General features: G+C 47.9%; 1 protein-coding gene across 1 annotated transcript in view; it reads right to left on the minus strand.

Annotated features, from left to right (window-relative positions):
* Nucleotides 1–19,955, minus strand: part of LOC106581537 (1,4-alpha-glucan-branching enzyme) — a 323,607-nt gene that overhangs the window by 61,959 nt on the left and 241,693 nt on the right. The window contains exons 14-15 of the mRNA XM_045704110.2: nucleotides 14,232–14,362; nucleotides 2,820–2,937 (exon numbers count right to left, since the gene is read on the minus strand). Of these exons, the coding sequence (XP_045560066.1) occupies nucleotides 2,820–2,937; nucleotides 14,232–14,362 (249 nt within the window). The remainder of the gene's footprint in view (nucleotides 1–2,819; nucleotides 2,938–14,231; nucleotides 14,363–19,955) is intronic.

Consider the following 19,955-nt stretch of genomic DNA (forward strand, 5'->3'; position numbering starts at 1 on the left):
CAGACTAGAGCTGGGAGACTAGAGCTGGGAGAATAGAGCTGGGAGAATAGAGCTGGGAGACTAGAGCTGGGAGAATAGAGCTGGGAGACTAGAGCTGGCAGACTAGAGCTGGGAGACTAGAGCTGGGAGAATAGAGCTGGGAGACTAGAGCTGGCAGACTAGAGCTGGGAGACTAGAGCTGGGAGAATAGAGCTGGGAGAATAGAGCTGGGAGACTAGAGCTGGGAGAATAGAGCTGGGAGAATAGAGCTGGGAGACTAGAGCTGGGAGAATAGAGCTGGGAGAATAGAGCTGGGAGACTAGAGCTGGGAGAATAGAGCTGGGAGACTAGAACTGGGAGAATAGAGCTGGGAGACTAGACCTGGGAGACTAGAGCTGGGAGACACAGACTAGAGCTGGGAGACTAGAGCTGGAAGACAAGAGCTGGGAGAATAGAGCTGGGAGACTAGAGCTGGGAGACACAGACTAGAGCAGGGAGACACAGACTAGAGCTGGGAGACTAAAGCTGGGAGACTAAAGCTGGGAGACGCAGACTAGAGCAGGGAGACTAGAGCTGGGAGACTAGAGCTGGGAGACGCAGACTAGAGCTGGAAGACTAGAGCTGGAAGACTAGAGCTGGAAGACACAGACTAGAGCAGGGAGACTAGAGCTGGGAGACTAGAGCTGGGAGACTAGAGCTGGGAGACACAGACTAGAGCAGGGAGACTAGAGCTGGGAGACTAGAGCTGGGAGACTAGAACTGGGAGACTAGAACTGGGAGACTAGAGCTGGGAGACGCAGACTAGAGCTGGGAGACTAGAGCTGGGAGACGCAGACTAGAGCAGGGAGACTAGAGCTGGGAGACTAGAGCAGGGAGACTAGAGCAGGGAGACTAGAGCTGGGAGAATAGAGCTGGGAGACTAGAGCTGGGAGACTAGAGCTGGGAGAATAGAGCTGGGAGACTAGAGCTGGGAGAATAGAGCTGGGAGACTAGAGCTGGGAGAATAGAGCTGGGAGACTAGAGCTGGGAGACTAGAGCTGGGAGAATAGAGCTGGGAGACTAGAGCTGGGAGACTAGAGCTGGGAGACTAGAGCTGGGAGAATAGAGCTGGGAGACTAGAGCTGGTAGACTAGAGCTGGGAGACTAGAGCTGGGAGAATAGAGCTGGGAGAATAGAGCTGGGAGACTAGAGCTGGGAGAATAGAGCTGGGAGAATAGAGCTGGGAGAATAGAGCTGGGAGACTAGAGCTGGGAGACTAGAGCTGGGAGACTAGAGCTGGGAGACTAGAGCTGGGAGAATAGAGCTGGGAGACTAGAGCTGGGAGAATAGAGCTGGGAGACTAGAGCTGGGAGACTAGAGCTGGGAGACTAGAGCTGGGAGACTAGACCTGGGAGACTAGAGCTGGGAGACACAGACTAGAGCTGGGAGACTAGAGCTGGGAGACTAGAGCTGGGAGACTAGAGCTGGGAGAATAGAGCTGGGAGACTAGAGCTGGGAGAATAGAGCTGGGAGACTAGAGCTGGGAGACTAGAGCTGGGAGACACAGACTAGAGCAGGGAGACTAGAGCTGGGAGACTAGAGCTGGGAGACTAGACCTGGGAGACTAGAGCTGGGAGACACAGACTAGAGCTGGGAGAATAGAGCTGGGAGACTAGAGCTGGGAGACTAGACCTGGGAGACTAGAGCTGGGAGACACAGACTAGAACTGGGAGACTAGAACTGGGAGACTAGAGCTGGGAGACTAGAGCTGGGAGACACAGACTAGAGCAGGGAGACAAGAGCTGGGAGACTAGAGCTGGAAGACTAGAGCTGGAAGACTAGAGCTGGAAGACACAGACTAGAGCAGGGAGACTAGAGCTGGGAGACTAGAGCTGGGAGACTCAGACTAGAGCAGGGAGACTAGAGCTGGAAGACACAGACTAGAGCAGGGAGACTAGAGCTGGGAGACTAGAGCTGGGAGACGCAGACTAGAGCAGGGAGACTAGAGCTGGGAGACTAGAGCTGGGAGACTAGAGCTGGGAGACACAGACTAGAGCAGGGAGACAAGAGCTGGGAGACTAGAGCTGGAAGGCTAGAGCTGGGAGACTAGAGCTGGGAGAATAGAGCTGGGAGACTAGAGCTGGGAGACTAGAGCTGGGAGACTAGAGCTGGGAGACTAGAGCTGGGAGACAAGAGCTGGGAGACTAGAGCTGGGAGACTAGAGCTGGGAGACTAGAGCTGGGAGACTAGAGCTGGGAGACTAGAGCTGGGAGACTAGAGCTGGGAGACTAGAGCTGGGAGACTAGAGCTGGGAGACTAGAGCTGGGAGACTAGAGCTGGGAGACTAGAGCTGGGAGACGCAGACTAGAGCTGGGAGACTAGAGCTGGGAGACTAGAGCGGGAGACTAGAGCAGGGAGACATAGAGCTGGGAGACTAGAGCTGGGAGACTAGAGCTGGGAGACTAGAGCTGGGAGACTAGAGCTGGGAGAATAGAGCTGGGAGACTAGAGCTGGGAGAATAGAGCTGGGAGACTAGAGCTGGGAGACTAGAGCTGGGAGACTAGAGCTGGGAGACTAGAGCTGGGAGACAGACTAGAGCTGGGAGACTAGAGCTGGGAGACTAGAGCTGGGAGACTAGAGCTGGGAGACTAGAGCTGGAAGACTAAGAGCTGGGAGACGCAGACTAGAGCTGGGAGACTAGAGCTGGGAGACTAGAGCAGGGAGACTAGAGCTGGGAGACTAGAGCTGGGAGACTAGAGCTGGGAGACTAGAGCTGGAAGACACAAACTAGTGTCTACCTATACTGACTTCAACATCACACCAACCAAATAAGATAATGTCATGATGGAGGTGTTACGTACCAGCATAGAGTTGTCTCTCTCGTTGAAGGACTGTGGTTCAGTAAAAAACTCTGTGTTGTGGTCCAGTCTGCCATGGCCTCCGTACTCCACCTCATCACTGTCCAGCTTGATGGTGTATCTGGTGGGGTCAAAGGTTAAGGAACACTGGCATGAAGAGAGTTAGAGAAAGATGGAGATAGAAGGAACATAAGAGGGGTGATGAGGAAGAGAGAGGAAACCTTCCTCCACCTACACACCTCTCTGTTATGCTGTGCGACTGACAACACTGGCCCACATTAACACAGTCAGATAGGAAAGTGACTGAACCATGCAGCTCAACAGATTCATTTATCACATAAATAATGTATTTCATCAACAACAACAACTTTGAAACAAACAAAAACGAATCTCTGTGTCTTTGCTACACTGACTCAATGAAATATTAAATAAAGTAATTTCCTTTGACTTGTGTAGGGAAAGAAACAGAGGAGAGAAGTACGTGAGCAGGCTATTGTGGTGGATTTAAGTCTACACTTTATTTGTACGATCCCTCTTGTTCTCCTGAACTTGTAATCAGTCAAAGTCTGTGTCCCGAATGGCACCCTATTCCCTACATAGTGTACTCCTTTTGAATACAGTCCTACGGGCCCTGGTTAAAAATAGTGCACTATAAAGACTTGGAATAGGGTGTCATTCAGGACAAATCTAGGGTAGATTGATGGCTGGCCTACTGGGCATTATATTCTCTATGCCTGTGAGAGCCTTGTGCCTGCCAATACAACCAACAAGGTACTATAGTTAACAGGTTCTCAGTGAAATATAGCGTGTGTATGCTCCAAATATGACTAGATATGCATGTCAAATGTAAATATTTAATATATACCCATACGCTATGGGTATATAACGATATTCGCCTGTGGTAGCTACATGACAAGGAGAGAAGGAGAGGAGAGGAATGGGGATGGAGAGAGAGATAGAGTGAGAGAGAGAGAAAATAGATGAATTGGACCTGGGAGGCTCTTCTCTCTCTGTGGTGCTTTGTTTACCTTTGTCTCTCTGAGCACCTCAATAGACAGTACAGTAGATCTGAGTCCAAAATGGCACCCTATTCCTTATACATTCCCCCACTCTGGTCAAAAGTAGTGCACTATCTTGGGAATAGGGTGCCATTTGGGACGCAAACCTAGGTAACAAACAACCAGGAGCAAAGCGGGAAGGAACACACATGCAAACTGGAACCTAATTGGCTAGGTGAAAATCACCTCATCTCCCCATAGGCCAGTCTGAGGAAGGAGTCAGTTGGAGTCAGATCCTCAAACACTTCCTGGTTCTGCCCCAGGGCCGGGAAACATTCTACTTGTCTGCTTTGATAGCCATGATTAAACAGAAAGAAGCTCTGCTCAGAGTGTGCATTATTTCTAATGAGAAAGACATACGCACTCCTCCTCCCCTCACTTCCTCTCCTCTCCCCCTCTCTTTTCCCTATCCTCCCCCGCTCCCTCCCTCCTCCCCCCTCGCCCGCTCCCTCTCTCCTCCCCCGTTCCCTCCCTCCTCCCCCCGTTCCCTCCCTCCTCCCCCCTCTCCCTCCCTCCTCCCCCTCTATCCTCCCCCCTCTCCCTCGCCTTCTCTCCTCCCCCACTCCCTCCTCCCCCCTCTCCCTCTTTCCTCCCCCGCTCCCTCCCTCCTCTCCCCCCTCTCCCTCCCTCCTCTCCCCCCTCTCCCTCTATCCTCCCCCTCTATCCTCCCCCCTCTCCCTCTCTCCTCCCCCTCTCCCCTCCCCTCTCCCTCTCTCCTTCCCCTCTCCCTCTCTCCTTCCCACTCCCTCTCTCCTCCCCCCTCACTCTCTCCTCCCCCCTCTTCCCTATATCCTTCTCTCTCTCCTCCCCTCTCCCTCTCCTCCCCTCTCTCCTCTCCTTCTTCCCTCTCCCCCCCTTTCTCCCTCGCCTCCTTACATTAGAGAATCCTGACAACATCCCCCTCTTGTTGTGGATATTTAAGGATGGTTCTAAAGGAAAAACAAAACAAAAGAAAACATTGTAATAATCTCTTAGGAATCATAATGTAATGCAAAGATGAGGATCAACAGACAAATTCAAAAGACTCTTACAGGAATATTACCTATCCTAGTTATTTCAAATCAGCTGATACCACTGTGGAGTATATGATTAGTAAGATAATGACTGACTAGATAATGAACATTGTTATCCTACCATCCACACATCACAATTAATTCAAGGCTCATTAAAAGCTGATTTCAACCATCTGGCTGGAATCCAGCAAGTAAAGACATCGAATAACCTTATGCCTCGTGTGTGTGTGTGTGTGTGTGTGTGTGTTTGTATGCTGAATTGTAAATGGAGGACAGTTCATTTGATGTTCATTGGCCAACTTTGTCTGGGGTAAGTGGAGCTCCAGGAGGCATTCATCAATGAGGTTTGTGTTATTGTCTACAGACGGCTGCTATAACAGCCTACAGTTCAGCTGTCAATGAGGTTTGTGTTATTGTCTACAGGTGGATGCTTCAGTGAGGGAAAAAAGTATTTGATCCCCTGCTGATTTTGTACGTTTGCCCACTGACAAAGAAATGATCAGTCTATAATTTTAATGGTAGGTTTATTTGAACAGTGAGAGACAGAATAACAACAACAAAAATCCAGAAAAACGCATGTCAAAAATGTTATAAAATGATTTGCAATTTAATGAGGGAATAAGTATTTGACCCCTCTGCAAAACATTACTTGGTACTTGGTGGCAAAACCCTTGTTGGCAATCAGAGGTCAGACGTTTCTTGTAGTTGGCCACCAGGTTTGTACACATCTCAGGAGGGATTTTGTCCCACTCCTCTTTGCAGATCTTCTCTAAGTCATTGAGGTTTCGAGGCTGACGTTTGGCAACTCGAACCTTCAGCTCCCTCCACAGATTTTCTATGGGATTAAGGTCTGGAGACTGGCTAGGCCACTCCAGGACCTTAATGTGCTTCTTCTTGAGCCACTCCTTTGTTGCCTTGGCCGTGTGTTTTGGGTCATTGTCATGCTGGAATACCCATCCACGACCCATTTTCAATGCCCTGGCTGAGGGAAGGAGGTTCTCACCCAAGATTTGACGGTACATGGCCCCGTCCATCGTCCCTTTGATGCGGTGAAGTTGTCCTGTCCCCTTAGCAGAAAAACACCCCCAAAGCATAATGTTTCCACCTCCATGTTTGACGGTGTTCTTGGGGTCATAGGCAGCATTCCTCCTCCTCCAAACACGGCGAGTTGAGTTGATGCCAAAGAGCTCCATTTTGGTCTCATCTGACCACAACACTTTCACCCTCTCCTCTGAATCATTCAGATGTTCATTGGCAAACTTCAGACGGGCATGTATATGTGCTTTCTTGAGCAGGGGGACCTTGCGGGCGCTGCAGGATTTCAGTCCTTCACGGCGTAGTGTGTTACCAATTGTTTTCTTGGTGACTATGGTCCCAGCATCCTTGAGATCATTGACAAGATCCTCCCGTGTAGTTCTGGGCTGATTCCTCACCATTCTCATGATCATTGCAACTCCACGAGGTGAGATCTTGCATGGAGTCCCAGTCCGAGGGAGATTGACAGTTCTTTTGTCTTTCTTCCATTTGCGAATAATCGCACCAACTGTTGCCACCATCTCACCAAGCTGCTTGGCGATGGTCTTGTAGCCCATTCCAGCCTTGTGTAGGTCTACAATCTTGTCCCTGACATCCTTGGAGAGCTCTTTGGTCTTGGCCATGGTGGAGAGTTTGGAATCTGATTGATTGATTGCTTCTGTGGACAGGTGTCTATTATACAGGTAACAAGCTGAGATTAGGAGCACACCCTTTAAGAGTGTGCTCCTAATCTCAGCTCGTTACCTGTATAAAAGACACCTGGGAGCCAGAAATCTTTCTGATTGAGAGGGGGTCAAATACTTATTTCCCTCATTAAAATGCAAATCAATTTATACAATTTTTGACATGCGTTTTTCTGGATTTTTTGTTGTTGTTATTCTGTCTCTCACTGTTCAAATAAACCTACCATTAAAATTATAGACTGATCATTTCTTTGTCAGTGGGCAAACGTACAAAATCAGCAGGGGATTAAATACTTTTTTCCCTCACTGTATGACAGCCTGCAGATCAGCTGTGAAGTATTGTAATCAATATAGGGCTTTGTGAATAGGGGGAAGATTAAGGAAAACAGTCAATTCTGAAGCATTGAGCCGTCCCCATCGCTCCTTACCCCTACCTACCCACCCCCATCGCTCCCTACTCAACCCCACCGCTCCTTACCCCTACCTACCCACCCCCATCGCTCCCTACCCCTACCTACCCACCCCCATCGCTCCCTACCCACCCCCATCGCTCCCTACCCATTGCTCCCTACCCATCGCTACCTACCCAACCCCACCGCTCCTTACCCCTACCTACCCACCCCCATCGCTCCCTACCCACCCCCATCGCTCCCTACCCACCCCCATCGCTCCCTACCCACCCCCATCGCTCCCTACCCACCCCCATCGCTCCCTACCCATTGCTCCCTACCCATCGCTACCTACCCACCCCCTTCGCACCCTACCCATCGCTCCCTACCCACCCCCATCGCTCCTCACCCCTACCTACCCACCCCCATCGCTCCTTACCCTTACCTACCCACCCCATCGCTCCTTACCCTTACCTACCCACCCCATCGCTCCTTACCCTTACCTACCCACCCCATCGCTCCTTACCCCTACCTACCCACCCCCATCGCTTCTTACTCCTACCTACCCACCCCATCGCTCCTTACCCCTACCTACACACCTCCATCGCTCCTTTCCCCAACCTACCCACCCCCATCGCTCCTTACTCCTACCTACCCACCCCCATCGCTCCTTACTCCTACCTACCCACCCCCATCGCTCCTTACTACTACCTACCCACCCCCATCGCTCCTTACTCCTACCTACCCACCCCCATCGCTCCTTACCCCTACCTACCCACCCCCATCGCTCCTCACCCCTACCTACCCACCCCCATCGCTCCTTACCCCTACCTACCCACCCCATCGCTCCTTACCCCTACCTACACATCCCCATCACTCCTTACCCCTACCTACGCACCCCCATCGCTCCTTACCCCTACTTACCCACCCCCATCGCTACTTACCCGTACCTACCCACCCCATCGCTCCTTACCCCTACCTACACACCCCCATCGCTCCTTACCCCAACCTACCCACCCCCATCGCTCCTTACTCCTACCTATCCACCCCCATCGCTCCTTACCCCTACCTACCCACCCCCATCGCTCCTTACCCCTACCTACCCACCCCCATCGCTCCTTACTCCTACCTACCCACCCCCATCGCTCCTTACTCCTACCTACCCATCCCCATCGCTCCTTACCCCTACCTACCCACCCCATCGCTCCTTACTCCTACCTACCCACCCCATCGCTCCTTACCCCTACCTACCCACCCCCATCGCTCCTTACCCCTACCTACCCACCCCATCACTCCTTACCCCTACCTACCCACCCCCATTACTCCTTACCCCTACCTACCCACCCCATCACTCCTTACCCCTACCTACTCACCCACCCCCATCACTCCTTACCCCAACCTACCCACCCCCATTGCTCCTTACCCCTACCTACCCACCCCAACACTCCTTACCCCTACCTACCAACCCCATTGCTCCTTACCCCTACCTACCCACCCCATCGCTCCTTACCCCTACCTACCCACCCCCATCGCTCCTTATCCCAACCTACCCACCCCATCGCTCCTTACCCCCCCTACCTACCCCATCGCTCCTTACCCCTACCTACCCACCCCCATCGCTCCTTACCCCTACCTACCCACCCCCATCGCTCCTTACCCCAACCTACCCACCCCATCGCTCCTTACCCCCCCTACCTACCCACCCCATCACTCCTTACCCCTACCTACCCACCCCCATCGCTCCTTACCCCTACCTACCCACCCCCATCGCTCCTTATCCCAACCTACCCACCCCATCGCTCCTTACCCCTACCTACCCACCCCATCGCTCCTTACCCCTACCTACTCACCTCCATTGCTCCCTACCCATCACTTCCTACACACCCCCACCGCCCCCTACCCATCACTTCTTACACCCCCCCAACACTCCTTACCCCTACCTACCCACCCCATCGCTCCTTACCCCTACCTACCCACCCCATCACTCCTTATCCCAACCTAACCACCCCATTACTCCTTACCCCTACCTACCCACCCCCATCGCTCCTTACTCCTACCTACCCACCCCAATCGCTCCTTACCCCTACCTACCCAACCCCATCGCTCCTTACCCCTACCTACCCAACCCCATCGCTCCTTACCCCTACCTACACACCCCATCGCCCCCTACCCATCACTTCCTACACACCCCCATCGCTCCCTACCCATCACTTCCTACACACCCCCATCACTCCCTACCCATCACTTCCTACCCACCCCCATCGCTCCTTATCCCTACCTACTCACCCCCATCGCTCCCTACCCATCACTTCCTACACACCCCCAACACTCCTTACCCCTACCTACCCACCCCATCACTCCTTACCCCTACCTACCCACCCCCATCACTCCTTACCCCTACCTACCCACCCCATCACTCCTTACCCCTACCTATCCACCCCCATCGCTCCCTACCCATCGCTTCCTACCCACCCCCATCGCTTCCTACCCCTCCCCATCGCTTCCTACCCCCCCCATCGCTTCCTACCCACCCCCATCGCTTCCTACCCCTCCCCATCGCTTCCTACCCCCCCCATCGCTTCCTACCCCCCCCATCGCTTCCTACCCACCCCCATCGCTTCCTACCCCTCCCCATCGCTTCCTACCCCTCCCTACCCCTCCCCATCGCTTCCTACCCACCCCCATCGCTTCCTACCCACCCCCATCGCTCCCTACCCACCCCCATCGCTCGCTACCCCTCCCCATCGCTTCCTACCCACCCCCACCGCTCGCTACCCCTCCCCATCGCTACCTACCCGTCCCCATCGCTTCCTACCCACCCCCATCGCTTCCTACCCACCCCCATCGCTTCCTACCCACCCCCACCGCTTGCTACCCCTCCCCATCGCTTCCTACCCCTCCCCATCGCTACCTACCCACCCCCATCGCTTCCTACCCACCCCCATCGCTCCCTACCCACCCCCATCGCTTCCTACCCACCCCCATCGCTTCCTACCCACCCCCACCGCTCCCTACCCCTCCCCATCGCTCCCTACCCTTCCCCATCGCTCCCTACCCCTCCCGCTTGGCCCTAATCCATTGTTTCTGCAGGTCACAGATCTGCAAGGTGAAAGCAATATGGTGGACACTTCACCACTGCACTGCTGATATGTACCCAGACCCTTCAGAACTGCAAACATGGCCAGGTTTCAGCCAAGGGGAGGGGGTGATTAGGGACTGGCTGAATCAGTGTAAATCTGTAGAGGGCCAGAGCAGTGCCAGTCAGTCCAGGGAAGAGCTCAGTAATTAGGCCCATTGATGACCTGAAAACAATCTGTCCATGAGCACGATTGCAATTGGGATGCCTTCCAAATTGCAGCCTATTCCCTTTATAGTACACTACTTTTGACCAGGGCCCATACTGTAGGCTATTTGGGACAAGGAGTGTTATAGCAGCTCACTGAGAGTGGACTAATAGGCCCTTAGAGAAATATGTTCACAGCTCAGTAATCAAGTCCCAGGGTCCAACAAATGAGAAACCTTTGTGAAGGGATTTCTTTGTTATACTGTATTATAAACTGGGTGGTTCGAACCCTGAATGCTGATTGGCTGACAGCCGTGGTATATCAGACTGTGGTATGACAAAACATTTATTTTAACTGCTCTAATTACGTCGGTAACCAGTTTATAGCAGCAATAAGGCAGATCTGGGGGTTTGTGATATATAGCCAGTATATCATGGCTAAGGTTGATTCGTGCATCAGAACATCCCTTAGCCGTGGTATATTGGCCATATACTACACCGCCTCGGGCCTTGTTGCTTAAATATATATGAGCTATAGAGCACCAGTATAGAATAGCACTTCCTCTCAACCCACATGAACAGAAACCTTTAATCCGAACAGATCACAGTCATTTATCTCTCTCTCTCTCTCCTCTCTCTCTCTCTCTCCTCTCTCTCTCCTCTCTCTCTCTCTCTCTCTCTCTCTCTCTCTCTCTCTCTCTCTCTCTCTCTCTCTCTCTCTCTCTACAAAGGGAAGGAAATATTCAGAGGAGATTTGGTGATAGAATCCTTAGTTTCTGACTGGGCTGATAGAATGACGATCTGACATAATGAGAGGAGCTGTCTGTATGTCGGGAAAGAGGGCTTTGTCCCAAATGCCACCCTATTCCCTATAAATGGCACCCTATTATCTATATAGTGCACTACTTTTGACTGGGACACATAGGTCAATGATAACAAAAAGTGCCCTATATAGGGACTAGGGTGGCATTTATAGAGAATAGGGTTCCCTTCATAGGGAATAGGGTTCCATTTATAGGGAATAGGGTTCCATTCATAGGGAATAGTGTTCCATTTACAGGGAATAGTGTTCCATTTACAGGGAATAGTTTTCCATTTATAGGGAATAGTGTGGCATTTATAGGGAATAGGGTTCCATTTATAGGGAATAGGGTTCCATTCATAGGGAATAGGGTTCCATTTATAGGGAATAGTGTTCCATTCATAGGGAATAGGGTTCCATTCATAGGGAATAGGGTTCCATTCATAGGGAATAGGGTTCCATTCATAGAGAATAGGGTTCCATTCATAGGGAATAGGGTTCCATTCATAGAGAATAGGGTTCCATTCATAGGGAATTTGGTTCCATTCATAGGGAATAGGGTTCCATTCATAGGGAATAGTGTTCCATTTATAGGGAACAGGGTTCCATTTGGGACGTACACCCATATCAAAGGCATATCTACTCTGATAGGTAGAGCTCTTCTCCCACCACGGGACCCCACTAGGGTTTCAGAAACCTGCTGGATTAAACAAAGCACCTAGAGGACCCACCTGACACGACAGAGAGACAGAGAGAGAGAGAGAGACAGAGACAGAGACAGAGAGAGAGAGAGAGAGAGGAGAGAGAGAGAGAGAGAGAGAGAGAGGGAGAGAGAACGAGAGAGAGAGAGAGAGAGACAGAGAGAGAGAGAGAGAGGGAGAGGGAGGGAGAGAGAGACAGAGAGAGAGAGAGACAGAGAGAGAGAGAGAGAGAGACAGAGACAGAGAGAGAGAGGGAGAGAGAGAGACAGAGAGAGAGAGAGAGAGAGACGACGAGAGAGAGAGAGAGAGAGAGAGAGAGAGAGAGAGAGAGAGAGAGAGAGAGAGAGAGGGAGAGGGAGGGAGAGAGAGACAGAGAGGGAGAGAGGGAGACGAGAGAGAGAGAGAGAGAGAGAACGAGAGAGAGAGAGAGAACGAGAGAGACAGAGAGAGAGAGAGCACGAAAGAGAGAGGGAGGGGTAGATAGAGAGATAAAGAGAGAGCAAGAGAATAGAAAAACAGTGATGGTTGGAGTGCCTGTGGAAAAGCTGATGTAGACTGAATTTTAATAGGCAGTGTTTTCCCTTCTCATGGTGGTTTGCTGCTTTGACTTTGGAGGAAACTTTCCTTTCCCCCTTCATCCTCACGTGTTGAAAAGAAAATACAAGTCACAGAAGCCAAGACAGAAGAGGAGTGAGAAAACAGTTCCTTAACCAAAAGGAGAGGAACCCGAGGTTACTCTCTGACTCACTTCTTCTATCTAGGGACGACCAGGGACGACCATGCTGGGGCCATTAATAATACAAGACTTCTCTTCTCTGTTTGTTTTGTTTGTGGACTGGGAAGGATTAAACGTGGATGTTGTCCTGAACACTCAAGGCCTAAGACTCGGTGCAGAATATCTGACTAGACACTGCAATAGACTAGCGTCCTGTCCAGGGGGTGTCCTGTCCATCAAGCTGACTCACTACAGAAACAGGGGATAGTGTCTTGTCCAGGGGGTGTAATGAGACAGACAGAACAGAGCTAGAGTACAGACAGACAGACAGACAGACAGACAGACAGAACAGAACAGAACAGAACAGAGCAGAGCAGAACAGAACAGAGCAGAACAGAACAGAGCTCAGAGCAGCTTGGGTGGACAGCTGAGATAAACCAGTTGAAACAGAATCAGAGAGCGTAAGAGAGTGAAAAGCCTCAGGTGACCATGATGGAGGGAAAAGGACAACTATGCTATAACACCATGTTCCTCCCAGTCCAGGTGAGGAGCAGTAGAGCTAATGTCCTTTCAGGATGTTGTGTGATAAACAGCATACAGAATGGGATGGAAAAGCACTCTGGACTGGTTGGATGTCGTTGTTTACCTCTTCTTCCTCTGAGTGGCACGTTCATCTGTCTTCTGCTCTAATTGGTTCCTCCACACACACACACACACACACACACACAAGCATACACCGTAGCGTCGGAGCACGCACACACACACCCGACACATTTACCACACACACACACACACACACACACACACACACACACACACCACACACACACACACACACACACACACACACACACACACACACACACACACACACACACACACACACACACACACACGACTGTACAATGTTTACGGTGGTGCTTTATAATGACAGCCAGCGCTTTGCCCGTGCATTTATTAGTGTTCTCTGACTTCAGAGAGCATCTCCTCACACATCAGAGCGGAGCACCTGGAGGTGCCAGATACATGGAAATAAACAGTCCAAAATGGCACTGGAGACGCAACTCTGTGGTGTGTGAGAAGCCAGGTACCTAGGATGTTTTGTACCCACCCACCCACACCCACCCACCCACCCACCCACCCACACACACCCATCCACCCACACACCCACACACACACACACACACCTACCCACCCACACACCCACCCACACCCACCCACCCACCCACACACACACCCATCCACCCACACACACACCTACCCACCCAAACACCCACCCACCCACACCCACCCACACACACCCATCCATCCATCCACCCACACACACACCCATCCACCCACACACACACCTACCCACCCAAACACCCACCCACACCCACACACACCCATCCATCCATCCACCCACACACACACCCATCCACACACACACCCACACACACACCTACCCACCCACACACCCACCCACCCACACACACACACCTACCCACCCACACACCCACCCACACACAAACCCACCCACACCCACCCACCCACCCACCCACCCACACACCCACCCATCCACACACACCCATACACCCACACACACACACACACACACCTACCCACCCACCCACACCCACCCACCCACCCACACACACCCATCCACCCACCCACCCACCCACACACACACCCACACACACCCACCCACCCACCCACCCACCCACCCCACCCACCCACCCACACAGCCATAAGGATACTTCCCAGGCGAGGCCACAGCCACTCTGTAGTTGGTCTGGCTCCTGGTTGGGTGGAAGTTGAATAGAAACAGCACGTTGCCTCTCTCAAACACTATCACCTTGTCTCCCTCGTGTTTGGCACTCACAAACGCCTGCAAGGAAGACACAAACCTTTCAGTAACACACCACATCACCCTCATCAAAACCTTTCAGCCATTATTAACGTCATCCATACTCAACGATGTCAGATTTTGTTACTACCTATCCATCAACAGAAGTGTATTTCATAGTAACACCGTGGGCTAGATATATTTCTGTCCCCCCAAAAAATACATGTCAAAAACCACTGAGATAAATCTTCCCCTCCAGTTTAAAGTTATGGATGTTGAAATAGACATATGTAGAGAGAGATTGGCAGTTTATTCCCTAACCTCGATCACATCCAATCCTCCCTCTATACCCTCCGCCTGTCTGTCCAATCACGAAACAGCTTATCTTTCGCTCAACAGTGAATATTCAAGCTATGTAATTGGCTGGGGGGGGGGGTAAGGCATCGTGGGAAACCGGACTGAGCTATAAATAGTTGTCCAGGTGACGTTGTTAATCTCCCCTGATAATACGTTAACAGTAGCTGGACACGTCATAAACGGCACCCTATTACTTATGGTCCCTGGTCAAAAGTAGTGCACTATATATAGGGAATAGGGTGCCATTTGGGGATGTATGGCTGACTGCTTGGCTGACAGCTTGGCAGAGTTATCATGACACGGTGAGGTGCAGTCGGGGTTGCAGAAGTCTGACAGGGTGCTGCTTGTCATCAGAACTCTCAGAGCACCTGGCGACGGCCAGGACAGCAAATCCACCTGGGCCAACAAACACTGTCCCATGTTTAACCCAGTCTATCATTATATAGCCATGTTAACTCAGTCTAACATCATTATATAACCATGTTAACTCAGTCTAACATTATATAGCCATGTTAACTCAGTCTATCATTATATAACCATGTTAACCCAGTCTATCATTATATAGCCATGTTAACCCAGTCTATCATTATATAGCCATGTTAACTCAGTCTAACATCATTATATAGCCATGTTAACTCAGTCTATCATTATATAGCCATGTTAACTCAGTCTATCATTATATAGCCATGTTAACTCAGTCTATCATTATATAGCCATGTTAACTCAGTCTAACATTATATAGCCATGTTAACTCAGTATATCATCATTATATAGCCATGTTAACTCAGTCTAACATCATTATATAGCCATGTTAACCCAGTCTAACATCATTATATAGCCATGTTAACTCAGTCTAACATCATTATATAGCCATGTTAACTCAGTCTATCATTATATAACCATGTTAACTCAGTCTAACATCATTATATAGCCATGTTAACTCAGTCTAACATCATTATATAGCCATGTTAACTCAGTCTATCATTATATAACCATGTTAACTCAGTCTAACATCATTATATAGCCATGTTAACTCAGTCTATCATTATATAGCCATGTTAACTCAGTCTAACATCATTATATAGCCATGTTAACTCAGTCTATCATTATATAGCCATGTTAACTCAGTCTATCATTATATAGCCATGTTAACTCAGTCTATCATTATATAGCCATGTTAACTCAGTCTATCATTATATAACCATGTTAACTCAGTCTATCATTATATAGCCATGTTAACTCAGTCTATAATTATATAGCCATGTTAACTCAGTCTATCATTATATAGCCATGATAACTCAGTCTATCATTATATAACCATGTTAACTCAGTCTATCATTATATAACCATGTTAACTCAGTCTATCATTATATAGCCATGTTAACTCAGTCTATCATTATATAGCCATGATAACTCAGTCTATCATTATATAACCATGTTAACTCAGTCTATCATTATATAGCCATGTTAACCCAATCTATCATTATATAGCCATGTTAACTCAGTCTATCATTATATAGCCATGTTAACTCAGTCTATCATTATATAGCCATGTTAACTCAGTCTATCATTATATAACCATGTTAACTCAGTCTATCATTATATAGCCATGTTAACTCAGTCTATCATTATATAGCCATGTTAACTCAGTCTATAATTATATAGCCATGTTAACTCAGTCTATCATTATATAGCCATGATAACTCAGTCTATCATTATATAACCATGTTAACTCAGTCTAACATCATTATATAACCATGTTAACCCAGTCTAACATCATTATATAGCCATGTTAACTTAGTCTAACATTATATAGCCATGTTAACTCAGTCTATCATTATATAACCATGTTTAACCCAATCTATCATTATATAGCCATGTTAACTCAGTCTAACATTATTATATAGCCATGTTAACTCAATCTATCATTATATAGCCATGTTAACTCAGTATATTATCATTATATAGCCATGTTAACTCAATTTATCATTATATAACCATGTTAACTCAGTCTAACATTATATAGCCATGTTAACTCAGTCTAACATCATATAGCCATGTTAACTCAGTCTAACATTATATAGCCATGTTAACCCAATCTATCATTATATAGCCATGTTAACTCAGTATATTATCATTATATAGCCATGTTAACTCAATTTATCATTATATAACCATGTTAACTCAGTCTAACATTATATAGCCATGTTAACTCAGTCTAACATCATTATATAGCCATGTTAACCCAGTCTATCATTATATAGCCATGTTAACCCAATCTATCATTATATAGCCATGTTAACCCAGTCTATCATTATATAGCCATGTTAACCCAATCTATCATTATATAGCCATGTTAACCCAGTCTATCATTATATAGCCATGTTAACTCAGTCTATCATTATATAGCCATGTTAACTCAGTCTATCATTATATAGCCATGTTAACTCAGTCTATCATTATATAACCATGTTAACTCAGTCTATCATTATATAGCCATGTTAACTCAGTCTAACATTATATAACCATGTTAACTCAGTCTAACATTATATAGCCATGTTAACTCAGTCTATCATTATATAACCATGTTAACTCAATTTATCATTATATAACCATGTTAACTCAGTCTAACATCATATAGCCATGTTAACCCAATCTATCATTATATAGCCATGTTAACCCAGTCTATCATTATATAGCCATGTTAACCCAATCTATCATTATATAGCCATGTTAACCCAGTCTATCATTATATAACCATGTTAACTCAGTCTATCATTATATAGCCATGTTAACTCAGTCTAACATTATATAGCCATGTTAACCCAAGTACCTGCTGCCTGTATGTTCCCCTACAGGCCCTTCAGTCACTTAGCTTTACTTAGGGATGTACACTCAATAGCCTGATCCAGTTGGGAGAGGAACACTGCCCGCCCACCACCCTACTAACGCCTAGCTCCAACACATCCTCCAATCCCCCTCTAAAAGCAACTGAGCCCTTTGGTCTGGGGGGAATGAGGCAACATTAAACCAAAGCAATAACAATAGTAGTAGTAACAGTAGCAGTAGTAGTAACAGTACTAGTAGTAGTAGTAACAGTAACAGTACTACAAGAAGTAGTAACAGTAGTAGTTACAGTAGTAGTAACAGTAGCAGTAGCAATAACAAAAGTAGTAGTAGTAACAGTAGCAGTAGTAGTAACAGTACTAGTAGTAGTAGTAACAGTAACAGTACTACAAGTAGTAGTAACAGTAGTAGTAACAGTAGTAACATTAGTAGTAGCAGTAGTAACATTAGTAGTAGTAACAGTAGTAACATTAGTAGTAGCAGTAGTAACAGTAGTAACAGTAGTAGTAGCAATAACAAAAGTAGTAGTTGTAACAGTAGTAGCAGTAGTAGTAACAGTACTAGTAACAGTCGCAGTAACAGTACTACTAGTAGTAGTAACAGTAGTAATAACAGTAGTAACAGTAGTAGCAATAACAAAAGTAGTAGCAATAACAAAAGTAGTAGTTGTAACAGTAGTAGTAACAGTAGTAGTAACAGTAGTAATAACAGTACTACTAGTAGTAGTAACAGTAGTAATAGTAGTAGTAGCAATAACAAAAGTAGTAGTTGTAACAGTAGTAGTAACAGTAGTAGTAACAGTAGTAGTAACAGTAGCAGTAACAGTACTACTAGTAGTAGTAACAGTAGTAGTAACAGTAGTAACAGTAGTAGTAACAGTAGTAACAGTAGTAACAGTAGTAGTAACAGTAGTAACAGTAGTAGCAGCAGTAGTAACAGTAGTAGTAGCAATAACAAAAGTAGTAGTAGTAACAGTAGTAGTAGTAACAGTAGTAATAACAGTAGTAGTAACAGTAGTAACAGTAGTAGTAACAGTAGTAACAGTAGTAGTAACAGTAGTAGTAGCAGTAGTAACAGTAGTAGTAACAGTAGTAACATTCGTAGTAACAGTAGTAACAGTAGTAGTAACAGTAGTAGCAGTAGTAACAGTAGTAGTAACAGTAGTAGTAACAGTAGTAGCAGTAGTAACAGTAGTAGTAGCAATAAAAAATAAGTAGTAGTAATAGTAGCAGTAACAGTAGTAGTAACAGTAGTAACAGTAGTAGCAGTAGTAGTAGCAGTAGTAACAGTAGTAGTAGCAGTAGTAGCATTAGTAGTAGTAGTAGTAGTAGTAGCAATAGCAGTGGCAGTAGCAGTAATAGTAGCATTAGTAGTAGTAGTAGTAGTAACAGTAGTAGTAGTAGTTGTAGTAGTCAGCCAGACAGAGACCCATTCAGTACTAATCCCTCCACTGGTCAGACAGACAGAGACCCAGTCAGTACTAATCCCTCCACTGTTCAGACAGAGACCCAGTCAGTACTAATCCCTCCACTGGTCAGACAGAGACCCAGTCAGTACTAATCCCTCCACTGTTCAGACAGAGATCCAGTCAGAGACCCAGTCAGTACTAATCCCTCCACTGTTCAGACAGAGACCCATTCAGTACTATTCCCTCCACTGTTCAGACAGACAGAGACCCAGTCAGTACTATTCCCTCCACTGTTCAGACAGAGACCCAGTCAGAGACCCAGTCAGTACTAATCCCTCCACTGTTCAGACAGAGACCCAGTCAGAGACCCAGTCAGTACTAATCCCTCCACTGTTCAGACAGAGACCCATTCAGTACTATTCCCTCCACTGTTCAGACAGACAGAGACCCAGTCAGTACTAATCCCTCCACTGTTCAGACAGAGATCCAGTCAGTACTAATCCCTCCACTGTTCAGACAGAGACCCATTCAGTACTATTCCCTCCACTGTTCAGACAGACAGAGACCCAGTCAGTACTAATCCCTCCACTGTTCAGTCAGAGACCCAGTCAGTACTAATCCCTCCACTGTTCAGACAGAGATCCAGTCAGTACTAATCCCTCCACTGTTCAGACAGAGACCCATTCAGTACTATTCCCTCCACTGTTCAGACAGACAGAGACCCAGTCAGTACTAATCCCTCCACTGTTCAGTCAGAGACCCAGTCAGTACTAATCCCTCCACTGTTCAGACAGAGATCCAGTCAGTACTAATCCCTCCACTGTTCAGACAGAGACCCATTCAGTACTATTCCCTCCACTGTTCAGACAGACAGAGACCCAGTCAGTACTATTCCCTCCACTGTTCAGACAGAGACCCAGTCAGAGACCCAGTCAGTACTAATCCCTCCACTGTTCAGACAGAGATCCAGTCAGTACTAATCCCTCCACTGTTCAGACAGAGACCCATTCAGTACTATTCCCT

This window comes from Salmo salar, chromosome 20 (assembly GCF_965601325.2).
Source record: "Salmo salar chromosome 20, fSalSal1, whole genome shotgun sequence".
NCBI lineage: Eukaryota > Metazoa > Chordata > Actinopteri > Salmoniformes > Salmonidae > Salmo > Salmo salar.